Source organism: Schistocerca nitens, chromosome 2, assembly GCF_023898315.1.
Source record: "Schistocerca nitens isolate TAMUIC-IGC-003100 chromosome 2, iqSchNite1.1, whole genome shotgun sequence".
NCBI classification, from domain to species: Eukaryota; Metazoa; Arthropoda; class Insecta; order Orthoptera; family Acrididae; genus Schistocerca; species Schistocerca nitens.
In genome coordinates, this window is record NC_064615.1 from 291,402,875 (window position 1) to 291,421,734 (window position 18,860).

At 39.0% G+C, this 18,860-nt stretch overlaps 1 protein-coding gene across 1 annotated transcript in view; it reads left to right on the forward strand.

Annotated features, from left to right (window-relative positions):
- LOC126234993 (dynein beta chain, ciliary-like) overlaps positions 1-18,860 on the forward strand; it is a 732,993-nt gene that overhangs the window by 27,638 nt on the left and 686,495 nt on the right. Inside the window, exon 5 of the mRNA XM_049943730.1 lies at positions 2,209-2,348. Coding sequence (XP_049799687.1) covers positions 2,209-2,348 — 140 coding nt within the window. The remainder of the gene's footprint in view (positions 1-2,208; positions 2,349-18,860) is intronic.

An 18,860-nucleotide genomic window follows, 5' to 3' on the forward strand; every position in this document is an offset into this window, starting at 1 on the left:
ATTATCTGCCACACTTCCAGGTATAATTGCTTCAGAAATTTGAAATGAGGTTAAATGCTATGGAAGACTCAAAAAATCGATTAAAAGAGGAAAAACAGTCAGTGACAGCGTTCTTGGCTGTGAAATCTAAAGGAAACTGGCAACCATTCTTCGTTTTGAGAACACCAAACATATGGTGAAGAACTGGAGTTTTATGTTGGATGCCATAGGGGGTATTACTAGAACTTCCATTACTGTGTTCACCATAGGTGACCCCCCCCCCCTCCCCCAAGCAGTTTAGGCTAACTTTTCCCTAGCAACTCACATTGAATTCTGGCAATGCCTGGAATGGAAGTGTGTATACTGACTTGTAGTGACACTTTAATGCAGTTTTCCTTTTATTCTGTAATTCGGTACAATGTTCAACAATGATGCCATGAATGCAGTTTTCACGTTGTAACTGAACTAAGTTTCTTGTGTCCTGGCACAGCATGCTGTTTATATTTGCTGACTTACAGATGACTTGAAATTCAGAAAAGTACCAGCTGATCCATTCTCTGTCTAGTAATGCCTTATGTCCCACAGATAGCTAATGCTGTCTCTATCTAATAACGCCTCCTCTATCACAGTTGTCATGTATTATAATTTATCTAGGATTTGGCCTAATCTTTTTTCTGGTTAAAAGATGAACTATAACATAGTCTCTGTCACCTCACAGGGCCTATTGTTATAAAATGACATGATTAACTGCAGAATGAATGCATCACAGCACGTTTTTTATTGGCTTGTGCTGATGTCGAAGGTAAGTTACAAAAGTCATCTCACACTAAGACCATTGTGCAACAAGAGTGATGCATTGTCAAAAGACAGTGTTAATTTCTGGATATCCAGCAGACACAATTCTGCTGTCGTATGGATAACAGTTGCTGTACAGTGTGGTATGAAATGGCATGGCAACTGTAAATGTACTTCAAACTTGAAATACATGGGACAGTACAATTCTTGTGGGCAAAAAATCTAAATTACATACAGATTCACCGTGATATTCTGGGCCAAATGCAGTGTCCAACCATAGTGAAATTGTGCTAACAATTTGACCATAGCCTCACAGATGTGGGTGATGTTGATCAGAAGGCAGGCCATAGATATTTTCCTCATACGATGATGCACAGGCAATTGAGGAACTGATTTTCAGCAATTTGCATGTTTTTCGGCAATGAGGATGTTCCCACAGCAGTCCTCAAATGGCTCTGTGACCAAGGAGCAGATTTCTATCATTGAGGAACTGAACAGATGGTAGAATGTTCTGACCATTATTTACAGAGACTTGGTAACTACATTGAAAAATAGTATCATGTATCTCTGTCATTTTGAAGTGTAGTGCAGTATTCAACAGAAGTTACTTGGCCTTCCATAATAATGTGTAACTTACTTTTTTAAGTCCCCTCATAATGACATTCTACATTAGAGATGTATGTATGTATGTTTTGCTTGCAGCGGGTATAGGTCCATGTACACGGAACCAGTGTGATACTAATAATGTTGCAGTGCTTTAGTGATATATCATGCAGAGTAAAAGCACAGTAGTTGTGACAGAGAGCTTTGTGCTGTTGCCAGCATTTTGAATTTACAGTAGCATTTTATTATACTAAAAACTATTCTCTCTTGTACTTTTTTATACACTCTTCCTCTTTGGGCTTTTACTTCATCCTTACTCCAATCAATTCATACATACTTCTACCCATAGGTGCCTTGTCAAGGTCCTTCTGTATAACTAATTCTTCATTTCTGATTTTCTTTCCACATTTTTCAGTAGCATGATTCTTTTGACCTTTTCTTATCCTGGCTTCTTGTTTTGTTTGTATGAATTCATTTTTTTTCCTCCGTGATTTGTGACCATAAGATAGTATCTTCATTTCTTTGGTGTGTGTTAGTTATTTCAACAAATTATTTAGTAGACCCTACTGCATGGCTATTAATCTCCCATTACTGGCTACTACTGTTGAAGAAAAATGGTGAGGATAATAGGTTTATGAACTGTTCACTTAAATTTGATCTTTTAGTTGGTAGCATATTCTTTTAGGAGGGGAATGTCAGTCCTCTTTGTAGCACTAAAATTTTTAATTTTTGATTTCAGTGCATATCCAAAATTTGAACCAATGTCCATTACGGGATTCGTATAATGTTACAGTAAAATGTTTTTCTTTTTTTTTTACCCCCCCATTTTAGCAAAGGCGAAAAAGTAGACCTGTACTTGAAAAGTGCAATTGAAGGAGTGATCATCAAATGGGCAACACAGATAAATGAAGCTGTAAAGGAAGAATCTTCTGATGCCTTTGAAAATGGCCAGCACCCAACACCTGCAGCTGGTCAGTCACCCTTTTTGTTACTGAAAATAGAAACAATACTACCAACAAAAAATATTTTTTATATTTATTTTTACTGTCTAAGTGATTATTGTTTCAATTTCAAAACTTTAAGTGTCAAAGGAACAGTTGGCTGTAATCAGCAGCTGTAAGCTGAAGTGACAAAAGTCATGGGATACCTTCTAACATCGTGTCGGTCCTCCTTTTGCCCGGCATAGTTTGGCAACTCGATGTGGCATGGACTCAAGTCGTTGGAAGGCCCCTGCAGAAACATTGAGCCATGATGCCCCTATAGCTGTCCATAATTACAAAAATCTTGCTGATACAATATTTTGTTCACTAACTGACATCTCAGTGATGTCTCACAAATGCTAGGTGGGATTCATGTTGGGCGATCTGAGTGGCCTGCATTCACTCGAATTATCCAGAACAGTTGTGGCCCACTGACATGGCGCATTGTCATCCACAAAAATTCCATTTTTGTTTTGGAACATGAAGTCCATAAATGGCTGCAAATCGTCTCCCGGTAGCCGAACATGACCATTTCCTGTCAGTTATTGCTTCAGTTAAACCAGAGGACCCAGCCCATGCCATGTAAACACAGCCCACACCATTATGGAGCCACCACCAGCTTGCACAGTGCCTTGTTGACAACTTGGGTCCATCACTTTGTGGGGTCTGCGCCACGCTCGAACCCTACCATCAGTCCTTTCCAACTGAAACTAGTACTCATCTGACCAGGCCATGGTTTTTCAGTTGTGTAGGACCCTACCCACATGGTCATGAGCCCAGGAGAGGTGCTGCAAGTGATGTTGTACTGTTAGCGAAGGCACTTGCATTTGTCATCTGCTGCCATAGCCCATTAATGCCAAATTTCGCCGTACAGTCCTAACAGGTATGTTTGTCATACATCCCACATTGATTTCTGCGGTTGTTTGACACAGTATTGCTTGTTTGTTAGCACTGACAATTCTATGCAAAAGTCACTGCTCTCTATCATTCAGTGAAGGCTGTCGGCCACTGCGTTGCTGAAACATGGTATTCTCAACACACTCATGTGGATTTTGGAATACTGAATACCCAAATGATTTTTGAAATGGAATGTTACATGTCTCTGGCTCCTACTATCATTCCACATTCAAAGTCTGTTAATTCCTGTCATGCACCCATAATCAAGTTGGAAACCTTTTCACATGAATCACCTGAGTACAAACGACAGCTCTGCCAATGCAATTGCTTACATAGAAAACTGTGCAGAAAGTTCTCAGGTGGATGGTCAGGTAGTTGTGCATGTCTGTCATAAAGATCTGCTTGTGCCCAAAAAATTTTCATACATGATATATGTCAGAAAAACTGAAGAATTACAGTCATCTGTATCATTTCCAGAACTGCTATTAACATAGAAACAAAATCTGCAAGTAAATGGGAGTACTGACTGGTTTTATTAGGACAAGTTTTATTAGGACAAGTGGAGACTTGTAATGTCTTGACAGATTAAAACTGTGGATCAGACTGGGTCACAAACCTTGAACATTGTATTTCAGTGGCATTGCTCTTCCCGACTAGTTATCCAGGCACAAATTATGATCCACACTCACAGCTTCAATTCTGCCAGTGCCCATTCTACTTTCCAAACTTCACAGAAGTTCTCCTATATATCATACTGAAATAGCGTTCCTGGAAGAAAGATATAGTGGAGAAACAGCTGAGACACAGCCTAGGAGATTATTTACAGAATTAGTCCTTCACTCACCTGTGAAATATCAGAAGCTACCTTTTTGGCTATATACATGGACCCTGAAACTGTCCCCTGTAACAGGTTTCACAAGTTCAGTGCGGATAAACATTTTTTCTTTGCTGTTTTGGGTACAGAGTCAACAACTGTGCTACTTAAAGCAACATACTATGATTACGTCTTGAAACATTTCTTTGTCCTGTATGATACATTTAATATCATTTACAAAAATGGGCCTATTTGCCACAATTCTTCCACAGATTTCACATAGTTGTAATGGTACCAGATTGATGGTAACTTGCACGGGTTTGATCCCTCAAGTCATTATTTCCATTCTTCATATGTCCTATGCAGTTTCTTTCACTATTTGTAGCTATAACCGAATCAGTGACTGTGTTCTTCAATGCTGATTGACAACTGCCTGTGAACTGCTCTGTCCAAAGGAATTCCATTACTGCGCCCTATGAAAATGATGTGAAGAAAAAAGGTAGGTTGGTGGGTAAAATTCAGCTGATTGTGAGGTCGTCAGAGATAGAGCGAGCTTAAACTGGACAATGATAGAATGAAATGTAATTGTTTTATGGAAATAATCGGAAACATATTTCTGGATGTTGCTTGAGTATTTGAAACCTGCTGCTGCTGAATGTGAATCCAGTGGCTTAACCTCTATAGTATACTGCCTTAATAAGTAGAAAAAGATACCTAATTATAATTTGTGGCATTAAAAGTTTAGCACATTGCTCAGAGAGGAGATCACCTGCTGTATCAAGGAAAATCGGCTGAATTACTGATAAGCTGCAACACTTGGGGATTATGATGTTTGCTTTAACTATTGTACATTTTTATCTGTTTTCCATATTTTATTGTATTTGCAAAGCTGATTATCTTAGATATAAAACTGTAAACTTTGAGAATTTACAATAACTGTATTGCAATATACCACTTAAAGATGATTTCATTTTTAAGGAGCCTCAGGAGGAGCAATAACAAAAATTAGTTGGTCTTTTAAGCTGTGTAGTTCTATTGTATTTAAGTACAATGAAGACTTTCAGGACCAGATGTCTTAGTTCCTAGTAAGTCTTCCAGGTTGTATGACCCAATCTATCGATTCTGCAGAGCCGTTGCCCATATACCACTAAGTTTCATGGCTTCGTCTTTTCTGTTACAATTATCCCCGTGATTATGTATTTCGATGGCTTCTCTATATAGCAGCGGATAATACTTAGTCATGTTGTTGTTGTTGTTGATGATGTGGTCTTCAGTTTGAAGACTGGTTTGACCACATCTCCACACTACTCTGCCGTGTACCAGCATCTTCATCTCCGAATAACTACTGCAACTTACATCTTTCTGAATCTACTTACTGTATTCATCTCCCCTTTATGATTTTTATTTCCCCCCTCCCAATACATACACACACTTATGATTTTTATTTCCCCCCTCCCAATACATACACACACTTCCCTCCACTACTAAATTTGTGATCTCTTGATTGTCTCAGAATCTGTCCTATCAACCGATCCCTTCTTTTAGTCAGGTTGTGTCACAAAATTTCTTTTTTCTCCAGTTCTATTCAGTAACTCCTCATTAGCTATGTGATCTACCCACCTAATCTTCAACATTCTTCTGTAGCAACACATTTCAAAAGCATCTATTCCCTTCTTGTCGAAAATGCTTATCGTCTATGTTTCACTTCCATGTATGGCTACACTCCATACAAATACTCTCAGAAAAGACTTAGTAATTGTAGACAAATTTTTGGTTTCAGAAAACTTCACTCCTTGATATTCTGACTGAAGAGTGCGCTCTGCTGCAGCTGATTTTGCTATTTCCCCTAGTCAGTGAAGATTTTCATGTTCTTTTAGTCTTGTATGCACCGTTCTGGAGGTAGTTCATCCAAGAAAGAGGCAGGAGGAGGAGGACTACTGATCAGGTGAATACAGGGTTATAAATACAAAACCAGATAGCGGTAATACAGGAGTATTGAAAACTCCATCTGAACAGGCCTTGGAAGGCCCAACGGCACTGACCGGTTGCTGTGTCATGCTCAGCCCATGGGCATCACTGGATGCGGATATGGAGGGGCATGTGGTCAGCTTACTGCTCTCCCGGCCACATGTCAGTGTACGAGACTGGAGCCGCTACTTCTCGATCAAGTAGCTCCTCAGTTTGTCTCACAGAGGCTGAGTGCACCCTGCCTGCCAACAGCATTTGGCAGATGGTATGGTCGCCCATCCATGTGCTACCCCAGCCCGGCAGCGCCTAACTTCGGTGATACAGGTACCAGTGTTACACTGTGGCAAGGCTGTTGGCAATACAGGAGTAGGTTTAATTATGAATAAGAAAATAGGAATGCAGGTAAGCTACAATGAACAGCACAGTGATCGCATTGTCACATCCAAGATGGACACAAAACCAACACCCTTCACAGTAGTACAAGTTTATGTGCCAACTAGCTCTACAAATGATGAACAGATTGAAGAAATACGTGATGGGATAAAAGAAATTATTCAGATAGTTGAAGGAGATGAAAATGTAATTTTGATGGAGGACTGGAATTCGATAATGCGAAGGGAAGAGAAGGAAAAATTCTAGGTGAAAATGGACTGGGAGAAAGCAGTGAAAGAGGGAGCCTCGTGGTAGAACTTTGCAAACGGCATAATTGAACCATCACTAACGTTTGGTTTAAGAGTCAATGACATAAGGTTGTACACATAAAAGAGACCAGGAGACTGCGGAAGTTTTCTGATTGGTAATACAATGTTAAGAGAGAGATTTCAAAACCTGATTTTAAGTTGTAAGACATTTCCAGGGGCAGATGTTGACTCTGACCACAATTTGCACTTCACAAAATGAAAAAAAATGTGTATCCTTTGACTATAATATCAATGAGTCACTGTTGGAGTCAGCCAACTCCTACAAGTACCTACGTGTAACACTTTGTTGAAATGTGAAATGGAATGATCACATAGGTTCAGTTATGGGTAAAGCAGGTGGTAGACTTCAGTTTGTTTGTAGAATACTGGGGAAGTGCAATCAGTCTACAAAAGAGATTGCTTACAAATCACTTGTGTGACTGGTTCTAGAACATTGATCAAGTGTGTGTGGGACCCATACTAGATAGGCCTAACAGGGAATATTGAACATATACAGAGAAGGACAGCACAAACACACTTAGGTTTGTTTAATCCATGGGAGAGTGTCACAGAAATACTGAAGGAACTGAAACGGCAGACTCTTGAAGAGAGATGTAAACTATCGTGTCTGACAAATGTCCTGTATTGTACACCTCATTCACTTGAAATGTGCACTAAGCAATCACATCTGTGCTAGTAAAACTCTCCAGACTTGTAATGGCTTTTACTGTATCACACGATATTGCACAGTTGCAGCAGTAACCCAACCATTAGCATGTTGAGGTTTATCTTTCTGCGTAAGTATAAAATTCAGAACACACCTGCTACACAATGACAGGCCTTGTTGAATCCCTTGCGCTCTGACATTACTACTCGTATAACTTCTATGTAATCAATGGCCTTATAGACCAACAGCTGAGAATGCCTAAAGCTCCTCCTATAGCATGGCATCTCCATTCACTGTTCAATGCTGTTGCACTTGCAGCTGCACAACAACTGATGCTGTCTTTCCAGATACGTTACTTATTTAGCCTTGCGCCGGCCTTCAGCCTTATCAGTTTCTGCCCTGACCAGACGCAGAATAAAATCCCGCTCAACTCCTAGTCAAACTAGATAGTTGCCGAGCGTCACACCCAAAGTGATGTCAGCTCACGGAGATGCTCGGAGGTGCCTCGCACAGAGAGCATCCCAGGGTGCCCCTGAGAGCTACAACACCAAGAAGAATCGCTTCTTGGCTTTTGGCAAGATCAGTGTGTAGTATGATCAATGTGTGTGTCTCTTATATAAGAAATTCATAGGAGATAAGGAAAGGAAACATAATTTATATCAGTTGCGATAATAGAAGGTAACATCAGCAGAAACTTTAATATTTTACACAGTCCATCTTCTTTAAACCATTCAGCAATGGACTCTGACTCACTTCCTGAAAAAATCTGTTAACAAAGTTTCAAGAATTGGCTTTAAATGATTGCTCTCAGGATATACTACAACCCCCTATGTATCACTCACACAGGGATCGTGAGGATAAGATTATGATAATTACTGGAAGCACAGAGGCATTCAAACACTCATTCTTCCCACGCTCCATATGTTAATTCAACAGGAAGAAAACCAAATAACTAGTACAATAGGACCTACTCTCTGCCATGCACCTCACGGTGGTTTGCAGAGTATAGGTGTAGATGTAGATTTATTGGTTATGCACTATAGATTAAAACTAAAGAAATTGCAAAAAGGTAGAAAATTATGGAGATAGAACCTGAATAAGTTGAAAGAACTGGAGGTTGTTCAGAGTTTCAGAGGGAGCATTAGACAACAGTTAACAGGGTAAAGGAATACAGTAGAAAATGAGTGGGTAGTTTTGAGAGATGAAATAGTGAAGGCAGCAGAGGCTTAAATATGTGAGAAGACAAGGCCTTGGATAACACAGGAGATGCTGAATTTAATTAATGAAAGAAGAAACTATAAAAATGTAGCAAATTAAGCAGATAAAAGGGAATACAAACGTCTAAAACATGAGATTGGCAGGAAGTGCAAAATGCCTAAGCAGGATCAGTGAAAGACGAATGTAAGGCTTTAGTAGCATATTTCACCAGGGGAAAGATAGGTACCACTTACAGGAAAATTGAAAGAATTCTATGGAGAAAAGAGAAGCAGCTGTACGAATATCATAGATGAAGTTGAAGGTGATATTATAGAAATGGAAGAGGATGTAGATGAAGATGAGGTGGGAGGTATGATAAATGTGAGAAGAATTTGACAGAGCACTGAAAGAATTTGACAGTGCACTGAAAGACTTAAGTCAAAACAAAGCTCAAGTGGTAGACAGTGTTGTGTCAGAACTCTTGGTAGTCTTGGGGGAGCTTACCATGACGGAACTCTTCACCCAGTATGCAACATGAATGAGGCAGGCGAAATATCCTCAGACTTCAAGAAGAATGTAATAATTCCAATTCCAAGGAAAAGAGGTGCTGACAGTTGAGAATAGTACCGAAATATCAGTTTAATGAGTCATGGTTGCAAAATACTAAAGAACGAAAAAACTGGTAGAAGCTGACCTCAGGTAAGATCAGTTTCGGTTCTGGAGAAATGTATGAACATGGGAGACACTACTGACCTTATGACTTAACTTAGAAGATAGATGAAGGAAAGGAAAACCCACATTTATAGCCTTTGTAGACTTAGAAAACTTTTGACAATGTTGATTGGAATAATCTCTTTGAAATTCTGAAAGCAGCAGGGGTAAAATACAGGGAGCGAAAGGCTATATACAACTAGTACAAAAACCAGATGATAGTTATAAGAGACAAGGGGCATGAAAACGACACAGTGGTTGAAAAAGGGAGTGAGGATTGTAGCCTATCCCCAATGTTATTCAATCTGTACACTGACCAGGGAGTGAAGGAAACCAAAGAAAAATTTGGAATAGTAATTAAAGTTCCATAAGAAGAAATAAAAACTTTGAGGTTTGCTGATGACATTGTAATTCTGTCAGAGATAGCAAAGGACTTGGAAGTGCAGTTGAACAGAATTTACAGTGTCTTGAAAGTAGGGTATAAGATGAAGATCAACAAAAACAAAACAGTGGTAATGAAATGTCATTGAATTTAATCAGGTGATGCTAAGGGAATTAGATTAGGAAACAAACACTTAAAGTAGTTGACGAGTTTTGTTATTTGGGCAACAAAATAACTAGTGATGGCTGAAGTAGAGAGGTTACAAAATGTAAACTGACAATGGCAAGAAAAGTGTTTCTGAAGAAGAGAAATTTGTTAACATTGATTATAGATTTAGGAAGTCCTTTCTGAAAGTATTTGTATGGATTGTAGCCATGTATGGAAATGAAACATGGACGATCAACAGTTTAGACAAGAAGAGAATAGAAGTTTTTGAAATGTGGTCCTACAGAAGAATGCTGAAGGTTAGATGTGTAGGTCACATAACTAATGAGGAGAAGATACTGAATATAACTGGGAAGAAAAGAAATTTGTACACCACATGTGTAGAATGTAGAATGAGGGATCGTTTGATAGGACACATTCTGAGGCGTCAAGAGATCAGCAATTTAGTACTGGAAGTTTTTCTTGTGTGTGTGTGTGTGTGTGTGTGTGTGTGTGTGTGTGTGTGTGTCTTTTGGGTGGTGGTGGGGGGGGGGGGAGGTTAAAAATTGTCGAGTACAGAGGAATACAATAAGCGGATTCAGAAGGATATAAGTTGTAGTAGTTATTCAGAGATGAAGAGGTTTGCACTGGATAGAGTAGCATGGACAGCTGCATCAAACCAGTCTTCAGACTGGACATCACAACTATGACAACAACAACAACATTTAGATAACAAAAGGATTCTTTTAAAGCTATTTTACCATGTAGCCAAAACACAAATCTATCATCCACAAATCGATACCATCAACATGGCTTTGTATTTGCTTTTGATAGAGCTGAGCGTTAGAATTTCTCTCTAGAAAAATTAGCGATCACAGGACCTTGTGGGTTACCTCATAATATGCATTATCCCATTGGAAATGACTAGAAGTAAAGTAGTGTCTAAAAAGAGCCATCAAATCCCTTGGGAAAACTTCGGTTGTGTAAATAATATCTTCATTAATGGAAATCATAGTGAATAAAGATACCGTGTCAAAACTTAAAGAATATCTTAGGAGTTAAAATTAGTTCTTTAGATTACTTGGTAAAATGATGAGATATTTGAAAGATATTCTTGTAAGTTTTGGCATAGTGTTTTTATTCACTATGATCTGAGTTAACAAAGTTATGATCTATGTAACATTTCTTTTTTGTAGGGAATCTGACTGCTCTATTTGGACATTTTCTTATTTCTTGTCAGGTCCAATGAACAGTGAATGTTATGAGCAAGTTGATTGTGTTGCAATGGTTAAGCCATTAAACCCTGCAATTGCAATTTTTGTAATGGAAAAATTTGAACAGTCAGCTCTATAAAAAGCAAATAAGAAACAATGTCGATGGCATAAATTTGTGTATGATACATTTGTGGTTTGTCCATCCAAATGATATAAATCCAAAAATCCAGTTTACCTTGGGAATGGAAAACAACAGTACAGTATGCTTTTTGGAAGTTTTATTTATGAGACAGACTAATGGAAGGTTGAAAAATAAGTTATTTTAGAAAGTCACTTATACAGAAATCTGTATAAGATCTCCAACCACCATCCACAACAAAAGGGAGGTGTCATTAAAAGTCTTGTTGACAGAGCCAAAAGAATTTCCATGCTGGAACACTTGGATGCCGAATGAAAACATCTGAAGCAGAGTTTTGGGAAAAATTGTTATTCAGGCAAAGAAGTAAATAGGGTTGTGTGATCAAATAACAGTAGGCCAAAAGACAAAGATTAAACACAGTGATGGAATATGTAATGTAAAAGCTTAAATTTGACCAAAATTTTATTAAATTTTTCAATTAAATAGTAACTATAAAAATTGATAAATAAAAGTATTGATGTTTTCAAATAATTTTAAATGTATCGATGTTTGCTAGTGATGTTAAATGTCTTTGACAGTCTATTAAAAGTAAATAGAGTTATGGACATTGTTTACAGAAAGCAAAAGCATAATAATGAATGTTTTCTGTTTTTATAGTGACTGTAATATTCATAGGTTAATTGAAAATGTATATTACTGTCAACAAGCAAATAAGAATGTTGGGAATCCACTTTGGGTTTTCAATCTATGGTTGTGTGGATGACCTTGGCACTAAGTGGCATAGAAAGGACAGAATGAAATGAAAAGTCAGCAACTGCAGGCAGGGTGGCCTGGTGTACACACATGGCTGTGCCATGTATGGCAGTGTCAAAATTAAGTGAGTGCTAAAAAAACTCTATAATTGTGTGAAAATTGGCAAGATAGCGGCATTTGTGTCATAAAGTTGTCTTCCAAAATTGCAGTTTATGGAAAGCAAGAATATCCAACATTATCTAAGATGGAATTTGGAACTGATGCAGCTTCAAGGAAAATGGCTACTGCAAGCAGCGTGGTAGTAATAAATTAATTCTGTATTAACTGGAGATGTGAAAAGCATTATCATTTGCAGTCTTCAACTACAGCACCACAACAGCCCCTATAAACAAGGCAACACTTTTTATTAAATCTGCATAATCAGAAGTGTCTTGAATATTACAGTCACAAGTCTCATATATAATTATTGAACAGAGTCAGTTTTGTTTAAAAGTATCTGTTAACTCTTGTGTGAGTGCACCTATGTATAAAATGTGCCAAACACAAATAAAATTGTTTTGCATCATTCCCTTGTCTTTTTTTTCATGGTCGCAAGCCCATACCTATTCATTTTTTATAGCTGTACCTAACACAGTGATAAATTGTGTTGTCATATAGCATCACAATCCCCCAGTGACGCATTTGTCTATGAGATAATGAGTAATTGAATAAGCAGTATGTGATCTTTTGCCATTTAATGCTTCGACTGGGGCCTTACTGTGAGATAACAACTGTTTATGTCAACAGAGTGATATAATGAAATTTTATTTCATTGTTTAATTAAACAGTGCTTTAGCTCATATCATGAAAGTTTATTTCTTGTTGTTTAACCAAACTAAGCTTGAACTATGAATTTGCTCTTACTTGTTTACCTTGGTAACATAAAGACAGCTATTCTTTACATGTGTACAAGTATGCCACCCGCCTGCTTTTGTTATGAAATTCGGCGTGCCCACTCGAGGGGTACAGTCATTATCCTAAAGTCACAAAATGAATCCTTATTTCCTTGTCACTGTGCTAAAATAATTTTGAGTAAATTTAAAGTCTAAAGTGCATATAAAACAATATCAAAATTACGACAATAGAAGACTGTCACCAGTATATTGAGTTGGAAAATACGGCTTTAAATTTATTTTTGTGGACATAAAATTATCTTTTTGCATTGCTAATTCACTAACAGCTTCAGATTTTGAGATTACTTTCAGTTAATTTTCAGTTATTTAGTTTTCATTAATGCATAACTGCCAATATTGAAGATGGTAGCTACTGACCTGTGTAAGAACCTCGCAGCTTGCAAATACATCTTGATTCCAAGTAGAACTTTGAAAATTAGTTGTAGTAAAGTAAATTCATTTTAGTAACAATTAAATATTTTCTGAACGAATAAAGTTAAATTGCTCCTTCATATCTGGTGACCACACTTCTTAGTATCTTTTTGTGAGGGACAGTTGTAAGTTATTACAATACCAGTCTATAATGCATTGACTACTGTGATAAGGATAAAACAAGTTAGGCAGTGCAGTGTATTTAGTGTAATATCCTTTTTTGTATGCAGAGATTATTGCATGTCAAGCCGTGTTATCCTTATTGTGGAGTGACGGCACCGTCTTTTCATGAGATCCTGAAAACTACTACTGCGGTCAGATAGAAAATGATGGAAAACACATTGACCATAATTTCCAGTCTGCAAGTCCACATTCTTTTTGTACTTAATGAAAAAAGTGTTTCTACTCTCTGTTTATTCAGCAGGATCAGGAACTATGTTTATAAATAAAAGTTTTGAGTTCTGACTGATTCAATTATATTTTTACAAAATTCACACACGAGACATGGCAATATTCCTCATATTAATAATAATGATGATGTGTTTATCATATATAGCAGCAGTTCAGAGGCCCCCTCTACGATAACTTCTCATTAAATGGTCTTTCGCCCTGACTTTTAATAATCAGGGTTAATTGCTCGCCACAAAAGTGGAAAATAATCTCACAACTTGCTACGCAATTTTGAAACATTATGGGTAGCACACAAACAGTTACTTCCCCAAAATCTAACTAATCCAGGATGCTGTACAGTCGTCACGAGTTCATTTCCTGTCTTTACTGAAAACGTGTTTAGTTGCAGCCTGGCTATGACGTCATCTAAGGCAGTGTGTAAGCTGACGTTTGACTGATGTGGACCATGTGATAACTGGGTGCAAAGTGTGTGCCACAGCCTCTCAGCTGTGTATTTATATATGGGTTCAGCACACAGCTGAAGGGAACACCTGCTGTCATCCGCTCTTATGTCCCAGTAGCAACCTCTAAATGGTCACTTTATTGGACACATTATTTTATAACACTCATGAATCAATTTAGGATCTTAATAATTTTATGTGAATGGAATTAAGTTGGCTTTAATCATAGAAAAAGTTTTAGCTTGCCTGCATTTAAACTTTGCCGTCTAGAATTTTTGAAATGGAACTGACAGTAGAACATGACCTCTGAACTACAACGTTAAGAGACCTTGTATTGATTATTATTTACATTAAGATCTTGAAACTTGTTGTAGCATTATTATTTAATGGGTTTCATCAGGTGCTGTAACCAGAACTTTTTATCATTAATAAAAATGATACTTAATCTATTACAAATAAGGACATTTTTGTTCCAAATTTTGTTTTCAGAAAATTACTCGAAAACTATTAGAGGTAGCTTAATGGGGTCACATAGTTAATATTTTTATATCAAACTGACACTTCATACTGAGTTTCATCTTTGTAAGTTACTATTTAGCACCTTCAATTTTTCTTAAAAATGCCAATTTTGACCAAAATATTGTGCTGGTCAAGTTGAAACTTGTAACTTGATTTTGACATACATTTGGTCATTCTGAACAATTTTTGGTTTTCTGGCTTTATTATTTAGTGCCTTTTTTTCTTAAAACTATGTGTTTAGGTAAATATGTTCATCTGATCACTCTGGGATTTAACAATTTTAAAATTAATATACTGAAGAGTATGCTGACAAAGTTTGAAAAAGCTACTTTAATTTGTAATTTCATCCTTAGACTATAGTGCAATTACTTGAATGCTGCACACAGGCGCTTTATGATGATGTGGCTCTAGTACCAGTGAACTGGGGTACGTCCCAGCACACTTGCTCGCCCCTATATCTCTCAAATGATACAGCACTTGTTTTACCACGTTATCATACTTAGGAGAGGCTCAGCGAGAAAATTAGCTGCTAGTAATCAGTAATATTCCATTAGGTTACACAGTAAAAAAATTAGTAATTAAATATTCTTAGAGTTAGTAAACGTGGTAACAGTGGTATTGTGCAGATTAAATACCAATGCTCAGCTGAATGAACAAGAGGTGTTAGTTTTATGGGAAGAGAAACAGGATGCTCAGGGAGGCCACTATTTGCAACGATACACGATGCAGTGACTGGGTTGTGTGCCATAAAACACACCAATACAGCGGCATGATTTTTTAAGCTCTAGGAGTTTAAGCATTTATTTATATTGGGTAACTTAGAGCATTATACTGTATAATATTAAACATGATAGGAAGTAAACTCAGTAAAAATGAGCTGAAATGATTGTTGGGCATTGATAGCCGGGAGGCCCCCATCTGGGAAGGTTTGGCTGTTGGATTGCATTTCTTATATCAGGTGACACCACATGTCGGTGACATGCACATCAGTGATAATGAAATGATAGTGAGGACAACGCAACATCCAGTCCATGAGCGAAGAAAGTCTTCAGCTCGGCTGGGAATTGAACCCAGGCCCGCTGCATGCAAGGTAAACATGTTACAACTCAGCTAAGCAGGCAGACAATAAACACAGTTATTACAATAGCGAAAAGTTGCTAGTTTCATAATTAAAATCAAACAATGGAAATTTTCGGATGGAATGTGACAGTATTATGTATGAAGAGGATAGTTGCCGCTCACCATATAGTGGAGAAGCAACTGGGTAGTGGTGGTAAGGAGAAGGCTAGGGCTTGGAGGGGGAGGTGTAACTGGATAGTGGTGTGGAACAGTAAAGAGCTGCTTATGGGAGCATGCAGGGACGAGGTAGAGAGAGGGCATGGCAGCTAGGTGCAGTCAGGTGGTTATATGGAGGGCAGGGCAGGATGTAGTGGAAAAGGAGGAAGTAAAAAGACTGTGGGTGTTTTGGCGGAGCAGAGGGGTGTGTAGTGCTGGAATGGGAACAGGGAAGGGGCAAGATGGGTAAGGCAATGACTAACGAAGATCAAGGCCAGGAGAGTTACCGGAATGTAGGATATATTGCAGGGAGAGTTCCCACCTGCGCAGTTCAGAAAAGCTGGTGTTTGTGGGAAGGCTCCAGATGGCACAAGCTGTGAAGCAGTCACTGAAATGAAGGATGTCATGTTGGGCAGCATGCTCAGAAGGGTGGTCCACTTGTTTCTTGGCCACAGTTTGTGGGTGGCCATTCATGTGGACATACAGCTTGTTGGTTGTCATGCTCACATAGAATGCAGCACAGTGGTTGCGGCTTAGCTTGTAGATTACATGATTGGTTTCACAGGTAGCCCTGTCTTGGGTGGGATAGGTGATGTTTGTGACCGGACTGGAGTATGTGGTGGTGGGATGATGTATGGGACAGGTCGTGCATCTAGGTCTATTACAGGGATACGAGCCATGAGGTAAGAGTTTGGGAGCAGGGGTTGTGTAGAGATGGACAAGTATAATGTGTAGGTTCGGTGGACAGCAGAATACCCCTATGGGAGGGGTCAGGAGCATAGTGGGTAGGACATTCCTCCTTTCAGGGCATGAAGAGAGGTAGTAGAAACCCTGGAGGAGAATGTGATTTAGTTACTCCAGTCCAGTGTGGCACTGAGTCACGAGGGTCAGAGGGGATACTCCTCTGTGGTCAGACAATGGGACTTTGGGAGGTGGTGGGTGACTGGGGAGATAAGGCACAGAAGATCTGTTTTTGTGCAAGGTTGGGAGGGTAATTATGGCCTGTTAAGGGGTCAGTGAGAGCCTTGGTATATTTTGAGAGGGACCGCTTTGTCACTACAGATGTGATGGCCATAGGTGGCTAGGCTGTATGGAAGGGACTTCTTGGTTTGGAATGGATGGCAACTGTTGAAGGGGAGGTATTGTTAGCGTTTGTTAGCTTTCTTATGGACTGAGGTACTGATGTAGTTATCTTTGTGGTGGAGGTCAACATTGAGGAATGAGGCTTATTGGGTTGAATAGGACCAGGTGAAGCAAATTGGGGAGAAGGTTTTGAGGTTCTGGAGGAATCTAGATAGGGTACCCTCCCCCTCGATTCAGATCACGAAGATGTCATCAGTGAATCTGAACTAGGTGAGGGGTTTGGGGTTCTGGGTGTTTAGGAAGGATTCCTACAGGTGGCCCATGAATAGGTTGGCATAGCGTGGTGCCATGCAGGTGTCCATAGCCGTACCGTGGATTTGTTTGTAGTTCATGCCTTCAAAGGAGAAGTAATTGTGGGTAAGGGTATAGTTGGTCATGGCACCTAGGATGGAGATTGTAGGTTTGGAATCAGTCAGGAATTGGGAAAGGTAGTGTTCAATAGAGGTACGGTCATGGGTTATTAGGGATGGTGGCGTAAAGGGAGGTGGCATCAATAGTGACGAGCAGGGCACCATGTGGTAAAGGAACAGGACCTGTGGAGAGTTGGTGGAAGAAATGGTCGGTAACTTTTATGTGGTAGGGTATATTGTGAGTAATTGGCTGAAGGTGTTGGTCTGTGAGAGCAGAGATTCTCTCAGTGGGGGCACAGTAACTGGCTACTATCCTGGGTGGTTGGGTTTATGGACTTTAGGAAACATGTAGAAGGTATGAGTGTGGGGAGTGGCAGGTGTGAGGAGAGAGATGGACTCTGGAGAGAGGTTACAGGATGGGCCCAAGGATTTGAGGAGAGACTGGAGAGCATGCTGGATTTCTTGAATGGGATCACTGTGGAAGGGTTTGTAGTTAGATGAATCTGACAGCTGGTGGAGTCCTTTGGCCAGGTAATCCTTGCCGTTCAAAACAACAGTGATGGAGCCTTTGTCAGCAGGTAGGATTATAATGTCACGGTCAGTTTTTAGGTAGTGGATTGTAGTTCTTTCTGCAGGTGTAAGGTTACTTTGCATGCGAGGGATTTGGGGAATGATGGTGAGGTAAGGTTTGAGGTTAAGAAATTCTGGAAACTTTCAGGGGGTGATTTGGGGCAGTGGAGGTGGATCACTGTTGGATGGAGGAGTGAACTGAGTCAGGCAGGATTCAACATTGATCTTCGGTTGAGTCAGTGTTGCGAGCCGAGAGGATGCAGCAGCAGCAGCTGTTGTATGATAAACAGTAAATTAATTTAGTCTTATGTTTTTTTCCACATGCTTCTCCAAAGAAGTGAACTATATGTGTATTTTACTGTGTAGACTAGCAGTTAGAAAATTAATCATAATTTTTGTTTTTGCATAAGTCTTGTGAATATCCTTGTGTAGGGTGGCTTCGTAGTGTAAGTTTTCCCAACACCAGAAGCTCCGTCATGCCACTTAAGTTTTAATTTTGTGCCAGTAGACAGCACACAGTCCAGCTCATTCTAGTTTGAATATTTATCTCATGCACTAACTTGGCAAACAGGATTTCTAATGACAGATATCTGTAAATACATCAACTTCAGTAGAGAAATTTATTTCTGTTTAATATCTTGTGGTCTCAGAGTACAGTGAGAAATCTGCACAGCAACATTCAGTGTTACTTTATTCTCCTTTGGTATATTTTCAAACTCAGTAGCACCATTTGAGACCATATCTTTTTTTTTTGTACACAGTACGATATGGCTAGGATCTGTGCTTGTTGCTAGCAGACACAAGAAGAGTTGGCTGCTGTCCGTAAACAGCTGAAAGCTACATTGGCTACAATCGACAAGCTTTT